Source organism: Tetrao urogallus, assembly GCF_951394365.1.
Source record: "Tetrao urogallus genome assembly, chromosome: 5".
NCBI lineage: Eukaryota > Metazoa > Chordata > Aves > Galliformes > Phasianidae > Tetrao > Tetrao urogallus.
In genome coordinates this window covers 45,916,015-45,932,154 of record NC_136818.1, presented here as the reverse complement: position 1 = coordinate 45,932,154, position 16,140 = coordinate 45,916,015, and the positions used below count along the sequence as shown (strand labels likewise).

Genomic DNA, 16,140 nt, shown 5'->3' with positions numbered 1-16,140 from the left:
CTGCAGCTTTTCATTTACTGGCTTAATCTAGCCTTTGTTGTTCTATGGGGCAAAGTGCTTATTTATAGGGTTGCCATACTAATATCTACAGTTGTACAAAGGGAATGTTGAATTACATCCCATGTTGCAGGTGCCTTTTTGAGTAATGGCAATGAAAGTTTTATGCCCTGTGCCAAAGATGAACTCAGTATCGCCATGCTTGAATTGTTTTAAAACCATGCATACGGATGGAAATTGTCTTTGTTTTAAGCTTTAAGTTGGCACACAGGCGTGAGTTTTCAGCACTTGCATTGTCAGAAGTCAACGCTTGGGTGGTGCAAACTTGTGCTGGCTTCCTGCCCCTTCCATGTTCTGCTGTGCACTTGACCGTCATGTGCTGCCTTGTTGGGGTGTGGGTAGGTTTAGGGTTGTTCTGTCTCACAGCCATCTTGTGGGGCTCTGGGATGGGTGTCCACAGCTGTGATGGGTGTTACAGCTGCTGCCCAGTTGTACTTGAGACATTGGTTGGTCCTCCAGCACTGTGGTGTCAGTTGTAGGGGAGGTTTCTGAAGATGGACCTCCTATAAGTCGAATTGTACTGGTGTACAGTCGGGAGATGGGCAGCTTGTGTTGATGCTGTGACTTGTTTTTGTCTGCCACTGTGCTCTTACACAGTCAGAATAGATCATTTTATGCTGAATTTGGTTACTGAAATTACTGAACTAATATTAAGCTTAGTGCAGAAAACGCTACGCTTACATAACGAATGCTATCTTTTTCATAAGTTACAGGAAACAAAACATATCTAAAACTCCTTTGCAGTTGTACCAGCTTGCTGATGTACAGCAGAGTGGAGGTTGCAGCATCTTATTTGTTGACCTTTTTTGACGTGGTGACATCTGCTCAATTGCCTTGTCAGTATCTGTGTGCTTAGCAGGGCGCTGGCTCTCCCAGTTCACGACAAGCAGCCTTTCTGCTGTTCAGTGCTGTGTGGACAATTCAGAAAAGAGAACGGAGATCAAAAAGGAGGTTTTGAAAGAGCTGAAATTCTAAAACACTTTAATACATCAAAATAAGTCTTTCACATTAGGAATATGTTGTAGTTTGTTTTCACAAAGAATAATGTTGCACTGATACGTAAATGTAACTGTAGATATTAAATTCTAATCATTCAAATTATCTGGAATCGACTTCGCAGATGGTAAACTGTGCTTCAAATTATTTTACCATTTGACAGTTATTTCATTATTTGTAAGCCTCAGTGGTTTAGATACAGCTGTAACAGAAATCTTTGCTACAGGATTTTTAGAAAAGAGACGATGATGAGTCAAGCAGTGACTCAAAAATCTTATTGCACATGTCATGGGAGCATGACATTTCCATTTAGATCTTGTAAGAAGACAGAATTTAACTTGGTCTCTTGACATGGATATTCTTGTACGTTGAAATTGGCCTCTTTCGTTTGTTCTGTGCCTCTACTGATAGAGAGCTCTTGGTACAGCAAGGGCTGTGCTGAAAATAATGCCTCCTGTTCTATTGTGCTGACCCAGAACGTGAGAGGCAGATGTTGGGGGTATGGCAGTAGAGACTGAAATTGCCCACCAATGTTCTGTTACGTTTTGTTTGCTGTGTGACAGATGGCAGCAGAAGGGCGGTCTGACAGAATGGCATCTGACGTGGAATTGAATATCAAGCAGAGGTGTGTCATTGAATTCCTCCATGAAGAAAAAATGGCACCTACTGACATTCGTCAATGCTTGCAGAATGTTGATGGAGACCAAATAGAGGATGTGAACACAGTGAGGAGGAAGAGAAGGAAAATATGTCACTGCTGGTTATACCATTTTCATATTGCTAAATGACAGTTGTTAAAATGAGGTCATTACACTGCCTCCTGTCTTATTCCATGTTGGTATTGACTATATGCTATTGCTGTCTTGCCTCTTAAAGTTAACAAACAGCTGTAGGGTTTTGTTTTGCTCTGGTGCATTCAAAACTCAAAAAATATAGTTGAACAGTTGTTCATCAGGCAGTATCAGAATAGAAAAAAATAGAAATTCAAGGTTCTGTTTGGTTATTTTGTCTGGTTTTGTCTGTGGCTGATAACTGATATAAGAATAATTTCTTCGGTGTGTTGTTTCTGCCAAGAATGGAAGGTGGAGGTGGAATTTTCTCCCTATTTTCCATGGCCTCCAGCTCCCCACAGACCTTAAGAGGCTTCAAATATCCTGAAAGAATTTATAAAGGAGCTGGCAATAGTTGAAACCTCTGCAAGACTCTGTGAATGGGCTGACTAAAATCTAATCTGTACTGATTGAGCATACTTGAGTGCTTTTGTTCCAATTAAACCAGGTCTTTTTTTATTAAGCAACTTATTTTACATGATCTCTTTCCTGGAATGACATTTTTACTGGAAATCATCGTACAGAGGTGACAGAACAGTCTGAGAAGAGGCTCAATTTCTTTGTCTTGTCCAAATAGGGCTTATCTTCTGCTAGTGCTTTTGGTAAGTGCTTCACCATTGCTACTTGTAGGTGCTTGGACATTGTGAAGGCAGTCATGTTTCTTGGTATCACTGGTTTCTTAATGCCTAATTGCCTTGCCGCTTAAAAAAAGGCTTTTAGAACCAGCCTTGGGAGCATCTTCTTGCATCTTCTGACATCTAAAGAGTGAGAAAGTCTTATTGGGCTTCGCTGCGGAGCCCCAGTGACTTTGTGACTGACTGTTGCTTGGTTGTTGAGGCCTCAGCAGCAAAGGGAAGATCTATTTTGTACAAAAGAATGCCGTAATCCAGGGGAAAGGCTGGCAGTATGCATTTTGGAGAAAAAAAAAAAAGGACAGATTTCTGGAGGAAAAGCAGCGTAGCTCGTGTCAGATTGTGTTGAACTCCTTGAGCTGCAGCAGAAAGCTAGGCTTAATTTTAAGATGAGATATTGTGACTGCCTGTATTACAGACTTCCTTGAAAGAGATCTTTTCTTCTATACATCTATGATAATGTCTGCATGTTTGTGCTGAGGGAAGTTTGCTGCCCACAGCTAGGAACTTCAGCTGCTGTATGTGTTGAAGTTGGATTGTGTCACTTGCAGGATTCCCAACTCAGTATGAAGCAAGGCAGAAAAAAATAGCTAAGTATAACAGTGATCAGTGCCTTCTTTTTTTTCCAGGCACCATTAAAAATGAATTTACAGACCTGAGAATGTTGTCTTATTCCATTAGTAAAGGCTGTAAAGAGACATAACTTGATTTACATGTAAGCGGTTGCATTACAAGGGCTAAATTGGTGCCTCGACAAGTTTTGACTGTTCTGAGAAAGGGCTGTAAATGTGTCTTACAGCTGCTAGAGAAGAAACAGAAGTGGTCTAGGCATAACAACAGAAAGAGGTACTGACCAACTGGTCCCTGACTATATTGGCAAGAGCTGAAGGCAGCATGCTTGTGTGCATTCTGCTTTCTGCTGCTGAGGGGACTGAAAATAATTTTTCTTTCTTCCTTCTCTCCCAGCATCTACTGGAAATTGGGCAACTGTACTGCACTGGTATAACCTTTCTGGTTGCTGGCAGAGAGGAGGAATGTCTACTTTCTCTTGCTGTGCTGTTTACTTTTTCTTTTCTCCATTGCTGATGTTCTTTATCCTTCTGAGCTCTTCCACTGTCTGTGTGCCTTTTGTGGCCAGTTATGTGGCACTGCTGACTCTTTGGCCTCTGTTGCTGTTCAGAGTGAAATTAGTGAGATACTTAGCATTTCTTGTGGGAGCTCACACAGCATGTATTTTTGGAAACAAAAAGATAAGGCATGTGGTTGAGGTGATGTATCTGCATAAAGGAGTACATTTCCCAAAATATGCTTGTTTAAATTGTTGACTTCAGCTTTTAAGCATCATATCTGTAGAATTTATTGCATTCCAAGTGTAGCTGATTATGTCTGAGTTAACATGTTGGTATGACAGTGGTTATTCAAATTAAGTGCAGTTGAAGAACACTTCTTCATTTGTTAAGAAGGGGGGATGGAGAGTTATATGAAATATCTCAGCTCTACTCTATGAAAGAGGCTTATTAACAGTTGACTTTTGTTTTGTCTCTGGCGTGTTTGGTATTTGCAAATTGGCCTTAAAATAGTACTTTATTCTTGTGTAGTGTACCAGACCAGGATCTGTACGATGAACGTGTTTGCAGGTGTGCGTGATTGCAGCCAGTTTCTTTCTGCCTGAGAAGTTAGATCGCTGCCTCCCAGTCTACAGTAAAGAAGGAATTGTTTTGGATGTGTGAGGCTTTGTAGTTACCTGCAAATCTGGTATCTAATCCAGGTATATTTGGATGCAGCACAAGTAGTGATTTCAAATCACTTATTCTCTTGAATTTAGGCAGAGTTGGAATACTGATACATGAATAGTGATAAGAACTTTTCTTAAACAGCGACCAAAAAAGCCCAGTGGCTGCTAGCCAAGGAGTGATTTTTGCTGGCTGACAGTAGCTGTGGAAAGTTGAAGGCGGTTCTTTCCACAAAGAATTTCATGACAGCCACCAGACTCATTGCCTGTCTGGCTTTTCAGAGAGAATGTTGGAGATGTATCAAAGTAACAGTTCTTCTGTCTGACAGTTGTGTCTTTCGGCTCCTGTAGGTATGCCTCAGTTGAGCTGTAGTGCTTCCTGTAAGGCACTGCGTGCTCCTCGTGATTCTGTATGTAATTTATACCGTCACAAAAATGAAGAGATGTGTTTTAGGAAAGTGCCATGTGTCTGTCACCATGGGTTGCTTGTCTAATTTGCTTGCTAAGATTCTGTTTAACAAATTTTGATACTTACTTTCTCTGAGTGGAGGTGCATGGAGTTTTGCTTTCAACTGGTGCGTGTTTCCCCAAAACCTGTACAAAGTTAGTTTGCAGTTTCTGCTTTTCCTCAGTTCTTCTCTTTACATCTTCTGGTTCTCTTTCAGATTTGTGTGACGCATCCCCCTCTTTCGATACTTAATGGTAGGCTCTCGGCTAAATCCTTTATTTCCTTGGAAAGCAGGCTGAAAAATCCTGTTCTGTATCTACTGACATCCAAAAGATAACAGCAGATTGTCTTTAAAAGTAACTGTTTATTGTGATTGAGCTACCCTGCTTTACTAGCTGTATGAATGGGAAAGATTCTAGAATGCTTTTATTCTGCTGGGATTCTCATCTAACTCAATAAACTTTATCTTCCAGTACCAAGATAAAGAGGAAGTTGTTTTATGGATGAATACAGTAGGACCTTATCACAATCGCCAAGAAACATACAAATATTTCTCTCTTCCTTTCTGCGTGGGATCAAAAAAAAGCATCAGCCATTACCACGAAACCCTAGGAGAAGCACTTCAAGGAGTAGAATTGGAATTTAGTGGTCTTGACATCAAATTCAAAGGTAAGCACGTGAAAGCACACAGTCGCTTAAAAACAAGCAAACAAAAACACACAAACCCATAGAATTAGATTTTGAAGTTAAAAGAGTTGAAAGTTAGCTGCTGCCAGCAGCTGGGTGTCTTTCACCTTGTTTCAGAAGCCCTGCAAGGTTGCCTGCTACTGCTGAGCGTTCAGTTTACAAAGTTTCCATCTGTATGACCCTTAAAGAAGGTGCTCACAGAAGATAAATTTTCTGAGAGAAATGATTATGTTTTATAGAATAAAAATTAGGTTTCTGCATATGAATGATTAAGAATATAGTTACTGTGATTATTCTGGAGTTATCAATTCTGAATATTTTTTTCTGTGGTGTTGAATACTTGCATGTCCTTTGTGATTGAAAAGGTGAAGCAGGTGCTCAGCATCTCCTGAGTTCTACCCTAACACTAGGTTAGTTACTGTATCTGTCTGTTTGCTGTCTACCTTTAAAATACCTTTGACAAATTTACTTCTATTGAAATACGGTGGCTCTAGCTTCTTTTTGCAGATTCATTTATTGGCGTTAGGGACTGAGTCTTCTGCCACAGAATTTCTTTGAACTGTGTTCTTTGGTACCCAATGTCCTTCCATGTGCTGTATAATTAGTAGTTGCAGAGCTTCATATAACAGATTTCTTTTGTTTATATCAAATTTAACATTTGTGTTTAATCCAACTTGGAAATTAATGTTTGTATTGTTACATATATGTAGTGTTATTGCATCGCTGGTTCTTACTGGGTAAAGAACTTAAGTATAGTGTCTCTTGTCTGACCATTTGCCTTCAGAGGGGACTTATTTTCTGTAGTCTACAAAGTTTTATCCAAAATTGAAAACCTCATTATTATACTTCTCTTATAAATTGGGTAAATTGAATAAATAATTATGATTTTGTTAAAACCATACATTCTTCAGAAAGTTGTATATCACATAAGTGGTTGCATCTCAGCATTAAAGGAGTTTGGAGTTGAATCTTTCCTTGAAGAAATGAGGTGTGCCTGTATAAACACCAGAAAACAGCCCTATTGTTTCTTTGCAGAACTTACAGCCTGCTGAAAATTTTGATCAGTGTGAGGGAAATAGCTTTCCTGCCAAACTGTGTAGAAAAGGTTTGGAAACAAACTGCTAAAAACACAGAGGGCAACTGGCAGCAATTCAACGTGATTGTGAAGATTAAGCCAAGCTTCTGTTGTCTGAATACAATAAGTATTTATTTTTACAGCCTGTTATGTTTAATTTTTACTCCCTTTGTTGCATCTCTGCAAAGAGATTGTGTTATTCCAAGGACAAGCATATGCTCTAGATGATGCACCAGATTGAAAAGGCATAAATACTGTTACCAATGGGACTCTTTCTCCATCCTTTTTGTAAAACAAAATAAGGTTTATTTCGTGATTTTATTCCCCCCTCCCCCAGCTTGTTTTCTGAAAATTAGCCATGGTTAATTTATTCCCCTGTCATTATCAACTTCTTGCTAGTGCAGTCTAGGAGTACTGCAGCAGGTTGTGCTGATCCTCACTGCTCAGCACTTCTCAGACCTGTCTTTTCCTTGTGGACCTGGAGGTAGTAACTTAGTCTGCTTTAATAGAGGAAGTGTTGATGTGATGTCAAAGAAAGGAGATGAACTGGCTTAACTTCAGCAGCTGGTTGAAATGCTTGGAAAAGTTTCTTCTGCAGAAGTGGAAAAAGCCTAGAGCCTCTGCTGTCCCAGAAGTATGTGCCCTAGTCTGGCTTAAGTTTGTGAAGCTGGTTCTACTTGGGAGAACAGATGAAGTAGAGTGAAGTTTTGATTCATCTTCTGCTGCTCTTTATGGCCTGTAGTTTCATGTTCATCCTTCCAGGGTGTTTTTCTGCCTTTCTACTGTGAATACAGTCTCGAATGCTTCTGTAAAATGCTTTGATAATGGAGAAATTAATGTGTTTGTTTCAGTGGTACTCATACAACTCTTAGAAAAAAGATACAGAATGCCTGTTTTCTTATACAAAGGTAAGTAGAGCTTAAGTGACTCTGAACTTCCACCTCCTCAATGCAGCAATTGGTACCATTCCTATTTGCTTAGGAGAGGTCTTTTGCAATGAAGATGGGTTTATTCCAGACTAACAAGAATTCAGAAGAGGGAAAGTGCATAGGTTTTTGTACCTTGTGATTGGTTTGATTTTGATGATGTCCCTGCCAGTTTTGTATGTCTGTTGCCTTTCGTGAATCTTAACAACAGGTTTTCCTTAGGTTTTATTTTCCTTTGACAATTCTGATCCAAAACTCCTTGAGCTGATGTTTTACACAAAAAGCTCTAGATATTTTTCAAATATTCTTTAAGGTGAAAAATTGAGGGCAATTTCCCCGGGGCTTATGGTGCTTATCTTCTGCCCAGAATATTTCTTCATGTGCCTTTTACATCTCTGATTGTATTGCTGGCCCATACTAGTATCTAGATGCTCCGTTGGGGCATGTTTTTGTGAAGACTGCCCATGTCATTCAGAACAGGAAGTGGATGAGCATAGTAGAGTAGAGTCGTAGTTGTTTAGATTGGTTGGTTGTTCTTTTTTTATTTTTTATTTTTAGAATTAAGTGGATGTTTTAGTCTTTTTTAAGTGTGATTGATAAGGTAGTGGCACACATAGAGAATTCTACTATGTCCTATATTAATTATTACTTTTTTTTTTTGCATTTATTTAGCAACCCATTTCTGCTCTTTGTTCATTGTTAATCTGTATGGGACTTGTTGTGAATTTAACTCCTAAACAAAGTGGTTACAGGTCAGATGTTGTCTATAAGGTAGATGGTATGTGATGGCTGTTCGATGCCTACACATGTGAGCACAAGCAGAGGAGCTGTCCCTGTGCACTTTTACAGTTTGTGTCCTCAGCATCCAGCAGCTTCTTCATTAGGAGGTGGTGTAATGCTTTTAGTGTCAGATTCATTAAAGAAACCTGAATGGGAGTCAACTCTGTTTTATTCTCTGTAATTTGTGTTTATTTATTTTTTTTCAGCTTTCATAGTAACAAGATAAATTCATTGTAGTTATTAGGACTTAAGCAGTTGAATTGTCATCCTCTATACATTACATCAGAGACCTAGTGAATTACTAAACATACTGAACGTTGCCATCATAGCAACTTTAATTAGAAAATTAATTTTTGGTGTTGTCATTAACACAGTAACAATTAGCAAAGGTGAGTGTAAAGAAGAAAGGATTTTTTAAAAACATATTTAAATTTTGCTCTTATTTAGAATTGGTGTTGAATAAGTGCACTTCTGAATGAGAACTCTTTGCCCAGGACTGCTCTTCTGTATCATCTCTATGCTGGCTGTTCAGGGTGATGTTCAGTGTTGTACTGGGAGATGGTCAGATACCAGATTTTGTACTATTTACACGTCTGAATGAAACCTAATTGATCAGACATGATAGAAAATCTGAAATGTGACATAAGGGCACCTCCTGGGTCTTGCTTCCTTATCTTTAAAACTTTGTTACTGTGTTACTGATATTAGTAAAGCTGTTTTGTATAGCAGGCATATTTTAGCAGATGTTATTATATAGACAGTGATATCTGTGACTACATAGTAGCTATCGCTAAGTTTACATTCCTCTTGTAACCATGACTGGGATAAAAAGTATCTTAGGAGGGCAAAGCTTCGTATCTGGTAAAGCTGATGTAGTCTTCAGCTGCCCCAGCTGCTGCATGCTGATCTGAGCTACTTTCATTTAATCATTTCATACAGCAGACTTAAGCTTAGCAATCTAATCTTGTTCTGTAACTAAGTTAGATCTTCAGTATTCTCTTTTTAAGCAGGACTGTTTTTTTTTAATGACTTGAGCACTTATCTTGGTTCCCCTTGCCTTTTCTTCCTGGAAGAATTGTTTTGGCAGGAGGCAGGGGGAACTGTTCACCATAGTATGGTTGAAAGTGAAAGTATGCTATTAAAATCACACATCTATATGTTGTAAGAATAAACTAAGGCTCTTTCTAATAATTGTACTGGCTTTGTGGAAGAGCACTGAATTAATTTGTGACATGGTTGATCCGTAGCTGATGGTTATGTCATTGCGAGGTCTTCGTGGTATTCTGCATACTGGAAGGAAAATCTCCAAAAATGGAGGACAACTTTTTGGTAGTATGCTGCTGTCAGCATCAGTGCAGTCCATTCCCTTCATGTGATACTTCAAAGTCTTTTTTCAGCAGCAGAAGAAAGTATTTATCTCCCATAGGATTAAATGCAGAGTGACACACTTGAGTTAGCACAAAAAGCCAATTCCTGGGGTCTGATAGCCCGTGGAGGAACTTGACGTTAGATTATAGTCCAGTACTACGTTAATTTTAATTAATAGCCACAAACAAAGGCTGTCATATTCAGGCTAAAATGGGGAAGATCTATAAACAAAGAATTTATGTGTAGCTTATGTTTTAGTTCAGTAGTAACACTCACCCCTGCCCTTGTGTTGTTCTTCAGTGGTGCTGGTACCAGTGCCATTTGTGTAGCCATATGATCAACCATGCAGGCAAGAGAGACCTGCTTAAAAAGAATTGGCCCCTTAGCACTTCCCCCAAAGCAGGTTTCTGTGCTCTGGTGCTACGCAGTGCTTCATCTGACAGACTCCACTGGTTTATCTTTTTGAAATACTTTCACCCTTATGTTAGTTCATAGGGTATTTTCATCTCTGTGTGTTGAAGAATCCCACGTGATTAAATGTAACATCAGAAAGGGGTTATTACTGGTGTATAGTGTGGGACTGCCCAAGAGTGATAATAAAGTACCCGGCGTTTTGGAAGGAATGAATCCCCTACTTAGCAACAAGTACAGAAGGTAGGCATTTGCTGCTTTTTTTTTTTTTTTTTTTTTTATTTTTAATTTAATTGATGTAAATTGGACTCAAATAATCAGTGAAAGTGGAAAAAAAATGCCAAAAGAGGATTTTTTTGTTGTTGTTGTTGTCCAGAAAGTATAGGATCCAGCTCAGCAGAGGCATAAATGGAAGCTGAAACCTGGATTTGTAAGTCTGTTTAAATTGTAGTGCCAGTTTTAATGACTTACCTCTCCAAAATGTAACAGTATCGATCTTGGGAATGTAGCTCATGAATGCTTAGTCAGAACAGTCAGAATGCTGACCAGAATGGTATTATTCTTCTCTTTGTTCCTGGCTAAGTGACTTCAAAGCAGCAAAATATTTGTTGCCTAATATGTCAATCTGGAAAGTAATTTTTGTCATTGTGCTTATGAGGCTTGAAATGCAGTTATTGGATCAAGGAACAAAAATGGAAAAAGTAATGTTTCCATAAGAAATAGGAAGAGAAGTAGCATCCAGAATAGCATACAGGATAAATAGCCAGGGACACTGTTTTGTCCTGGGCTATAGGAAATTACTCCAACTATGCAGGACTGCTGTTGGCTGGTTTGTTGCTGCCCTGCTTCTCTGGGCTCTACATCAATTTTGCTTGATGAGAGATACTGCCTGTACTTCTGTTTTCACAAATTGTTGTCATCAGAGAAACTATGTTTTGTATTGGAAATACTCTGCTTGTCACTGCTCTTTCTGTGCAGGTAATTCAATTTTCTTATTAAGCTTTGTGTTTCAGTAGCATATGGAAAAGTTCAAGCAGGCTGAATTTCAATACACAGTAGAGCTTTACTTTGAGTATCTACTAGGAATGGGTTGCTCTCTCAGTGATAACAAAAGGGGTAGCAGGAATCTGTTTACGTTCTGTTTATTTTCTACTTCTGGAGAGTGAAAACATTCTCACAGAAGCAGCTATCTTTTTTTTTTTTTTTTGTCTCTAAATCCATTGCTGCATGAGTTCTTCTACATGTGAGCCCTTTTACTGCCTTTCATTTGAAATGGAAATGGAGGCGTGAACGCATGGTTGTTAACAGCATTACTTGTGAATTGTAGATGCTGAAAAATAATTTTCTGGCTTCAAAGAATGTATTTATTTTATTTCCAAATGTGGACTCTCGTGCATTCTTTGCATTGTTCCTACTTCTGTTTTCTGCCTTTTTTTCTTAGCTTCTGTTTCTTCTTGGAAATTGCTCAGAACTTTACAATACTTTATAATGATGATTGTTCCTGGTGCCAACAGGGACAGTCAATGAGCCTGAAAATACTAAAGAGAAGAGTTAATAACATAATGTGATTTTGTTTATTTGCTAATAATTTAATATCTCTTGTTAAAGTAAAAGCGTTCTCAGTATCTGTCCAAATAATGCTACTGTCAACAAAAGGATTTTGATCTTGTGCTAATAAAATAGCATAAGGATTCTTTGAAACCATTCTTTGTTCAGTCAATGGGAGGCTTCTTTATTTGGAAGAGTGGAATTACATGCACAGTTGTGTAATTGCTTTAACAGTTCTGTTTTAAATGTCCTTCTCTGTTACCTGCTTCATTGTAGCCAAAGACTCCAGCAGTGCCCATTGCTCTGTCTGCTTGGCCGTGTTCGTTTTGAGCCAGTTCTTTAATAAATCATTAATAGTGCTTTAATTTTTTTTTGCAGACGATGTAATGCAGACTACTTACTGTGAGATTGACTTGGACAAAGGAAGAAGAGAAGCCTTTGTGTATGCTATCAAAAATCACTATTGGTACCAGATGTATATTGATGACTTGCCAATATGGGGTGAGTAATGCATTGCATTAACAACGAGGTTACAACTACAGGATTGCAGCCCACTGTGCTAGTGGCTTTCCTGGAGTCATCAATGGCTGACCTTCCTAGAAGAATTTCACAAGCTTGTAGAATTTATGTAACTAACTAATACAAGTAAAAGGATTACTGCTTTGAAAGAACAGTTGGAGGACCAATGCTAATGAATTACATGAACAGTGAAAAACAGCTTTGTTTCTCAGGCATCTCTTTGATAGTACTAAGTTGCTAGGGTTAAATTCATCTTTCAGATATTAAAGTAAATGGTATTTGGGTTGGAGATGATGTCTGTGTCTTCTAAACTCCAATTTTGTCCCTCCCTTGTATCTCAGTCACATTCCTAGTAAAGAAGTACTCTGCATGTTTCTCCTGGCATTTTATAGTGATGGCAGTCAACCAAAGTAAAAGTAGTGGTTTAGGTTTTTCATGGTTTTCCACCCTGGTAGGGCTTACTAATGTGAAAGTCAGTGTGACATATGCACGATCATTAAAATTTGGGAAAAAAAATGGGAAATCCTCAGAATATTCATATTCTACTTTACTGAAGTCCAGGTAAAAAATACCTTTCATTAACTGTTTGTAACTAAATATAATGACTTCAAACAGCTGTTTGAGGGCTTTTGAAGACTTGCACTTTATTTTCTGACCTGAAAGGAGCAACCAGCTCTTCCTAAGTGCATTCAGATACAATGATTCAGTTTTTTGTTTCTGCCTGTGTTGCTGTCCTCCAGTGGAGTGGCTTGAAATGGCTGTTTTCTACCATCTCCCAAAGTATGGAGCTGTGTATGAGTTCACTCCTTCAGATACTGGTTGATCACAATGTCTTTTACGTGGAGTGGAGGTTGGCATTCTGTTATTTTGCTAATACCATGGGAACAGGTGGTACCCAGGTGTTAGGCTGTATGGCATAGGCATGAACTGGGGCTTGTTTTGCGTGTGTGGCATATGCAAGGCAATTCTAACTGATGAGCCTAAGTAAAATTACGGCAGGAAACTTAAAGCATGTAAGTGCCGTTCCTTCACACACCTGCTTCTTTGTGAGACTGTTTTTCATATCCTTCACCTGCTTACTCTCTCGCTGTCCTCATCCTTGAGAGAGAGATCTTGAGAGCAAAAAGTGTGTGCTGAAGGTTCAGCTAACGAGAGCACAGTGAAAGCAGAGTTTTGTAAAGAAAGAGAAATGAGTGGAGGGGAAGGCTGAACAAGGTGATGGGAAGATACAGAGGTCCAAGGCTAAGTTGTGTTTATACATTTTAAATCCATATTCAGGTAGTTCTTTATCTGGCAAGAAGTACACATAACATTAGAGGAATTGTTACTTCACATTTCTCACGCAGGATTTGTAGCTGTGTGCTGTGGTGTTAAAAAGCCATTGCCAAACAGTTCTTGTAGATAACTGTGATTGAAAGTATAGTCCAGATACTGCATTTGAAAAGCAAAACATAGGGTCTGCTGTGTTCTCTTTGCTTTAGCAATATTGCTTTTTATCTGCCAAAACTTTAGAAATCTATATTTTTGAACATAATTGTATAATATTTGGAAAACAAACTGTGATAGATGCTTACACTTGTTTCCTGTGCAGGCATTGTTGGAGAAGCAGATGAAAATGGGGAAGATTATTACCTTTGGACTTATAAAAAACTTGAAATTGGTTACAATGCAAATAGAATTGTGGATGTCAATCTAACCAGTGAAGGAAAGGTGAAACTGGTACCAAATACAAAAATCCAGATGTCGTATTCTGTAAGTACTCTGATGATGCATGCGTAAGAAGAAAGTTTACATGATGAAAGAGCTCAAAGGTAGTTAGTTACTTGTATACTTATGTATCAGTGTAAAACTATATTAGAGAAAGATATCTAATTCCATTATTTTTATTCACTTCTGAAAAACCTTGATAGGTTTAATGGCAGTAAATGGAAAATGAAAATAATAATTTTTGAAACACTTTAAACATACCAGAGCTTGTGTAATCTGCAGAAAAATGTTTTGTTAGGAAAGGAGGGTGTTATCCCCAAAGACTTGGAGGCTAGAACTTTGAGGACCCCCAGGCAGCTATGTATTTCCTTAGTGCTTGGAGCAGTGGCTTGCATGTCACAGATTTGAGCTGGATTCTGAACTAAGATCAAAACCCTCTTTGAATGTTTGTATTTTGTAGGTTTATATATAAACAAGTGCATTTCTCATTAGAGAGGCTGCCACCAAGAAGCATTGCTTAGAACAAGTTAGATTAAATCCACCCCGTGCAATTTATATAGCCTCTTGTTTATTTAGCCTCACAAGGTTTTCTCTGAAGCTTTCTGCTTTTCTCTTGAATTGCTATGATAAAAGGTAACAAGTAAAGAATATTTTCTGATCTTTCCCATTGAGTGAGATTATTAGATTTTCATTCCTTGTTGATTTGGTCCATTAGACATTTAAGTCAATTCTCTCGTTCTCTAAATTCATATGCAGAAACCAACTCTTAATGCATTAGTTTTCTACTGTGTGTTAGCAGTAGGTGTCAGCATAAGATCTTTTGTCACGGTACATTCTTGCCACTGTTATGTTTGTCTTACGTTGAACAAGTTATAGAGTTTAAAGTGCAGGTAATTGTATTTATCTGTGCTTTCTCAAATCGTTTCTACTGCAAAATTTATAGTTTCAAATATTACCAGCATTGTGAAATTCATATGTTCTGTTAATTTTGAAGTGGACAGCACTGAGTAGCTGTCAGTAATTAGAGTGAAATTACACGTTCCTTTTAAATACTTCTGGTGTACAGAGCTTAAGACTTAACTTTACATCTCTTTTGGCACCACTGGGCAATTTTTGGTCAGGCATCTGTGCAGTGTTTAGTTCACAAATTGTATGGGGTGGATTTAATCTAACTTGTTCTAAGCAATGCTTCTTGGTGGCAGCCTCTCTAAAGAAATGCACTTGTTTAAAACAGTGTTAACATTAATATTTTGAGCTATTAATCTTGATCCACTCTGTATTTTGAACAAAATAGCACTTAGTATTGTACCTGAGAGTGAGGGTGACACTGAGGTCTTGCAGTTTGAGTATGGCTGTGGTGAGTGATGGGTTATTCAATCTGTGTTAATAAGTTCCTATCTGTAATAGCAGGACAGATCTTCTGGAAAGGGAAGGTCCTCATCATGTATCTTTAAATACAAAAGCAGGTTACGTTTGTTTCACCATCACTAAAATTCCTGAAGTTTCCTAATCTCAGCCTGCTTTTGAAAAATTCTTAGTGTAAATTTGTATTTAATTTCAAGAATTGCATTCAAAAATTCTGATGAAAATAGTCTTGTTCTACCACGTTAGCAAATTCATCAGTGCAGCTGAAACTTCTAGATCCAAAGCAGTCCTCTGTGGAGCTTATAGAGTAATTACTACTAATTAGTACCAGAAATATTTGCTATTTTCCTGTGAGTGTATGGTGATAAACTTATACTTTTCCTTCTGGTTAGAGTTGATCATTGGTGGATGAAATGTTTATATTATGACCATGTTGTTTTGCAAAATTCTAAGTGGCAGCTTTTTAGCTTGCAGTTTTAAAAAATGTAACTTCTGTCTTGAAGGCTGATTCTTTCTTGTTCCTAAACATGCCCAGGGAAGGTTATGTCTGTAAGGCCAGGTGGCTGATGTTTGTTCTGTGCCTGGACAGTAGAGTGCAGCTTTAAGAACTCTGGTTTTGCTTTTACCTGAACCTGTATTGAAGGAAATCTCTGAAGTATGTAATTTAAAAAATGTGGCTTGGTTTCTTTGTGGTTATAGCTGAATGCATTATAATAAGCTTCTCAGTTGTAAACTTTTCTCTTTAGGTGAAGTGGAAGAAGTCAGATGTAAAATTTGAAGACCGATTTGACAAGTACCTTGACCCATCTTTCTTTCAGCACAGAGTATGTACTGTACTAAGACAACCTTACGAAGTATTCCTCTGAAATGTGTGTGTTAGTTCACAAGATGTAATGGAAATTTTTATGGCTGCCCCCATTACTGTTCTTCTATAGGGAAAATGTAGTGGGGAGCCGTTTTGAAGCAACCGGTATTAAGCTTACCTCTATTTGTTGCATTTGTTCCCCCAGTGTCTTACCTGTATTGCTTTTTTAAAATTGAATTCTAATTTTAGGTTCA

At 38.2% G+C, this 16,140-nt stretch overlaps 1 protein-coding gene across 1 annotated transcript in view; it reads left to right on the top strand.

Annotated features, from left to right (window-relative positions):
* TM9SF3 (transmembrane 9 superfamily member 3) overlaps positions 1 to 16,140 on the top strand; it is a gene marked incomplete at both ends in the record, with an annotated part of 42,687 nt that overhangs the window by 3,634 nt on the left and 22,913 nt on the right. Inside the window, 4 exons of the mRNA XM_079535822.1 lie at positions 5,169 to 5,364; positions 11,869 to 11,991; positions 13,601 to 13,761; positions 15,828 to 15,905. Of these exons, the coding sequence (XP_079391948.1) occupies positions 5,169 to 5,364; positions 11,869 to 11,991; positions 13,601 to 13,761; positions 15,828 to 15,905 (558 nt within the window). The remainder of the gene's footprint in view (positions 1 to 5,168; positions 5,365 to 11,868; positions 11,992 to 13,600; positions 13,762 to 15,827; positions 15,906 to 16,140) is intronic.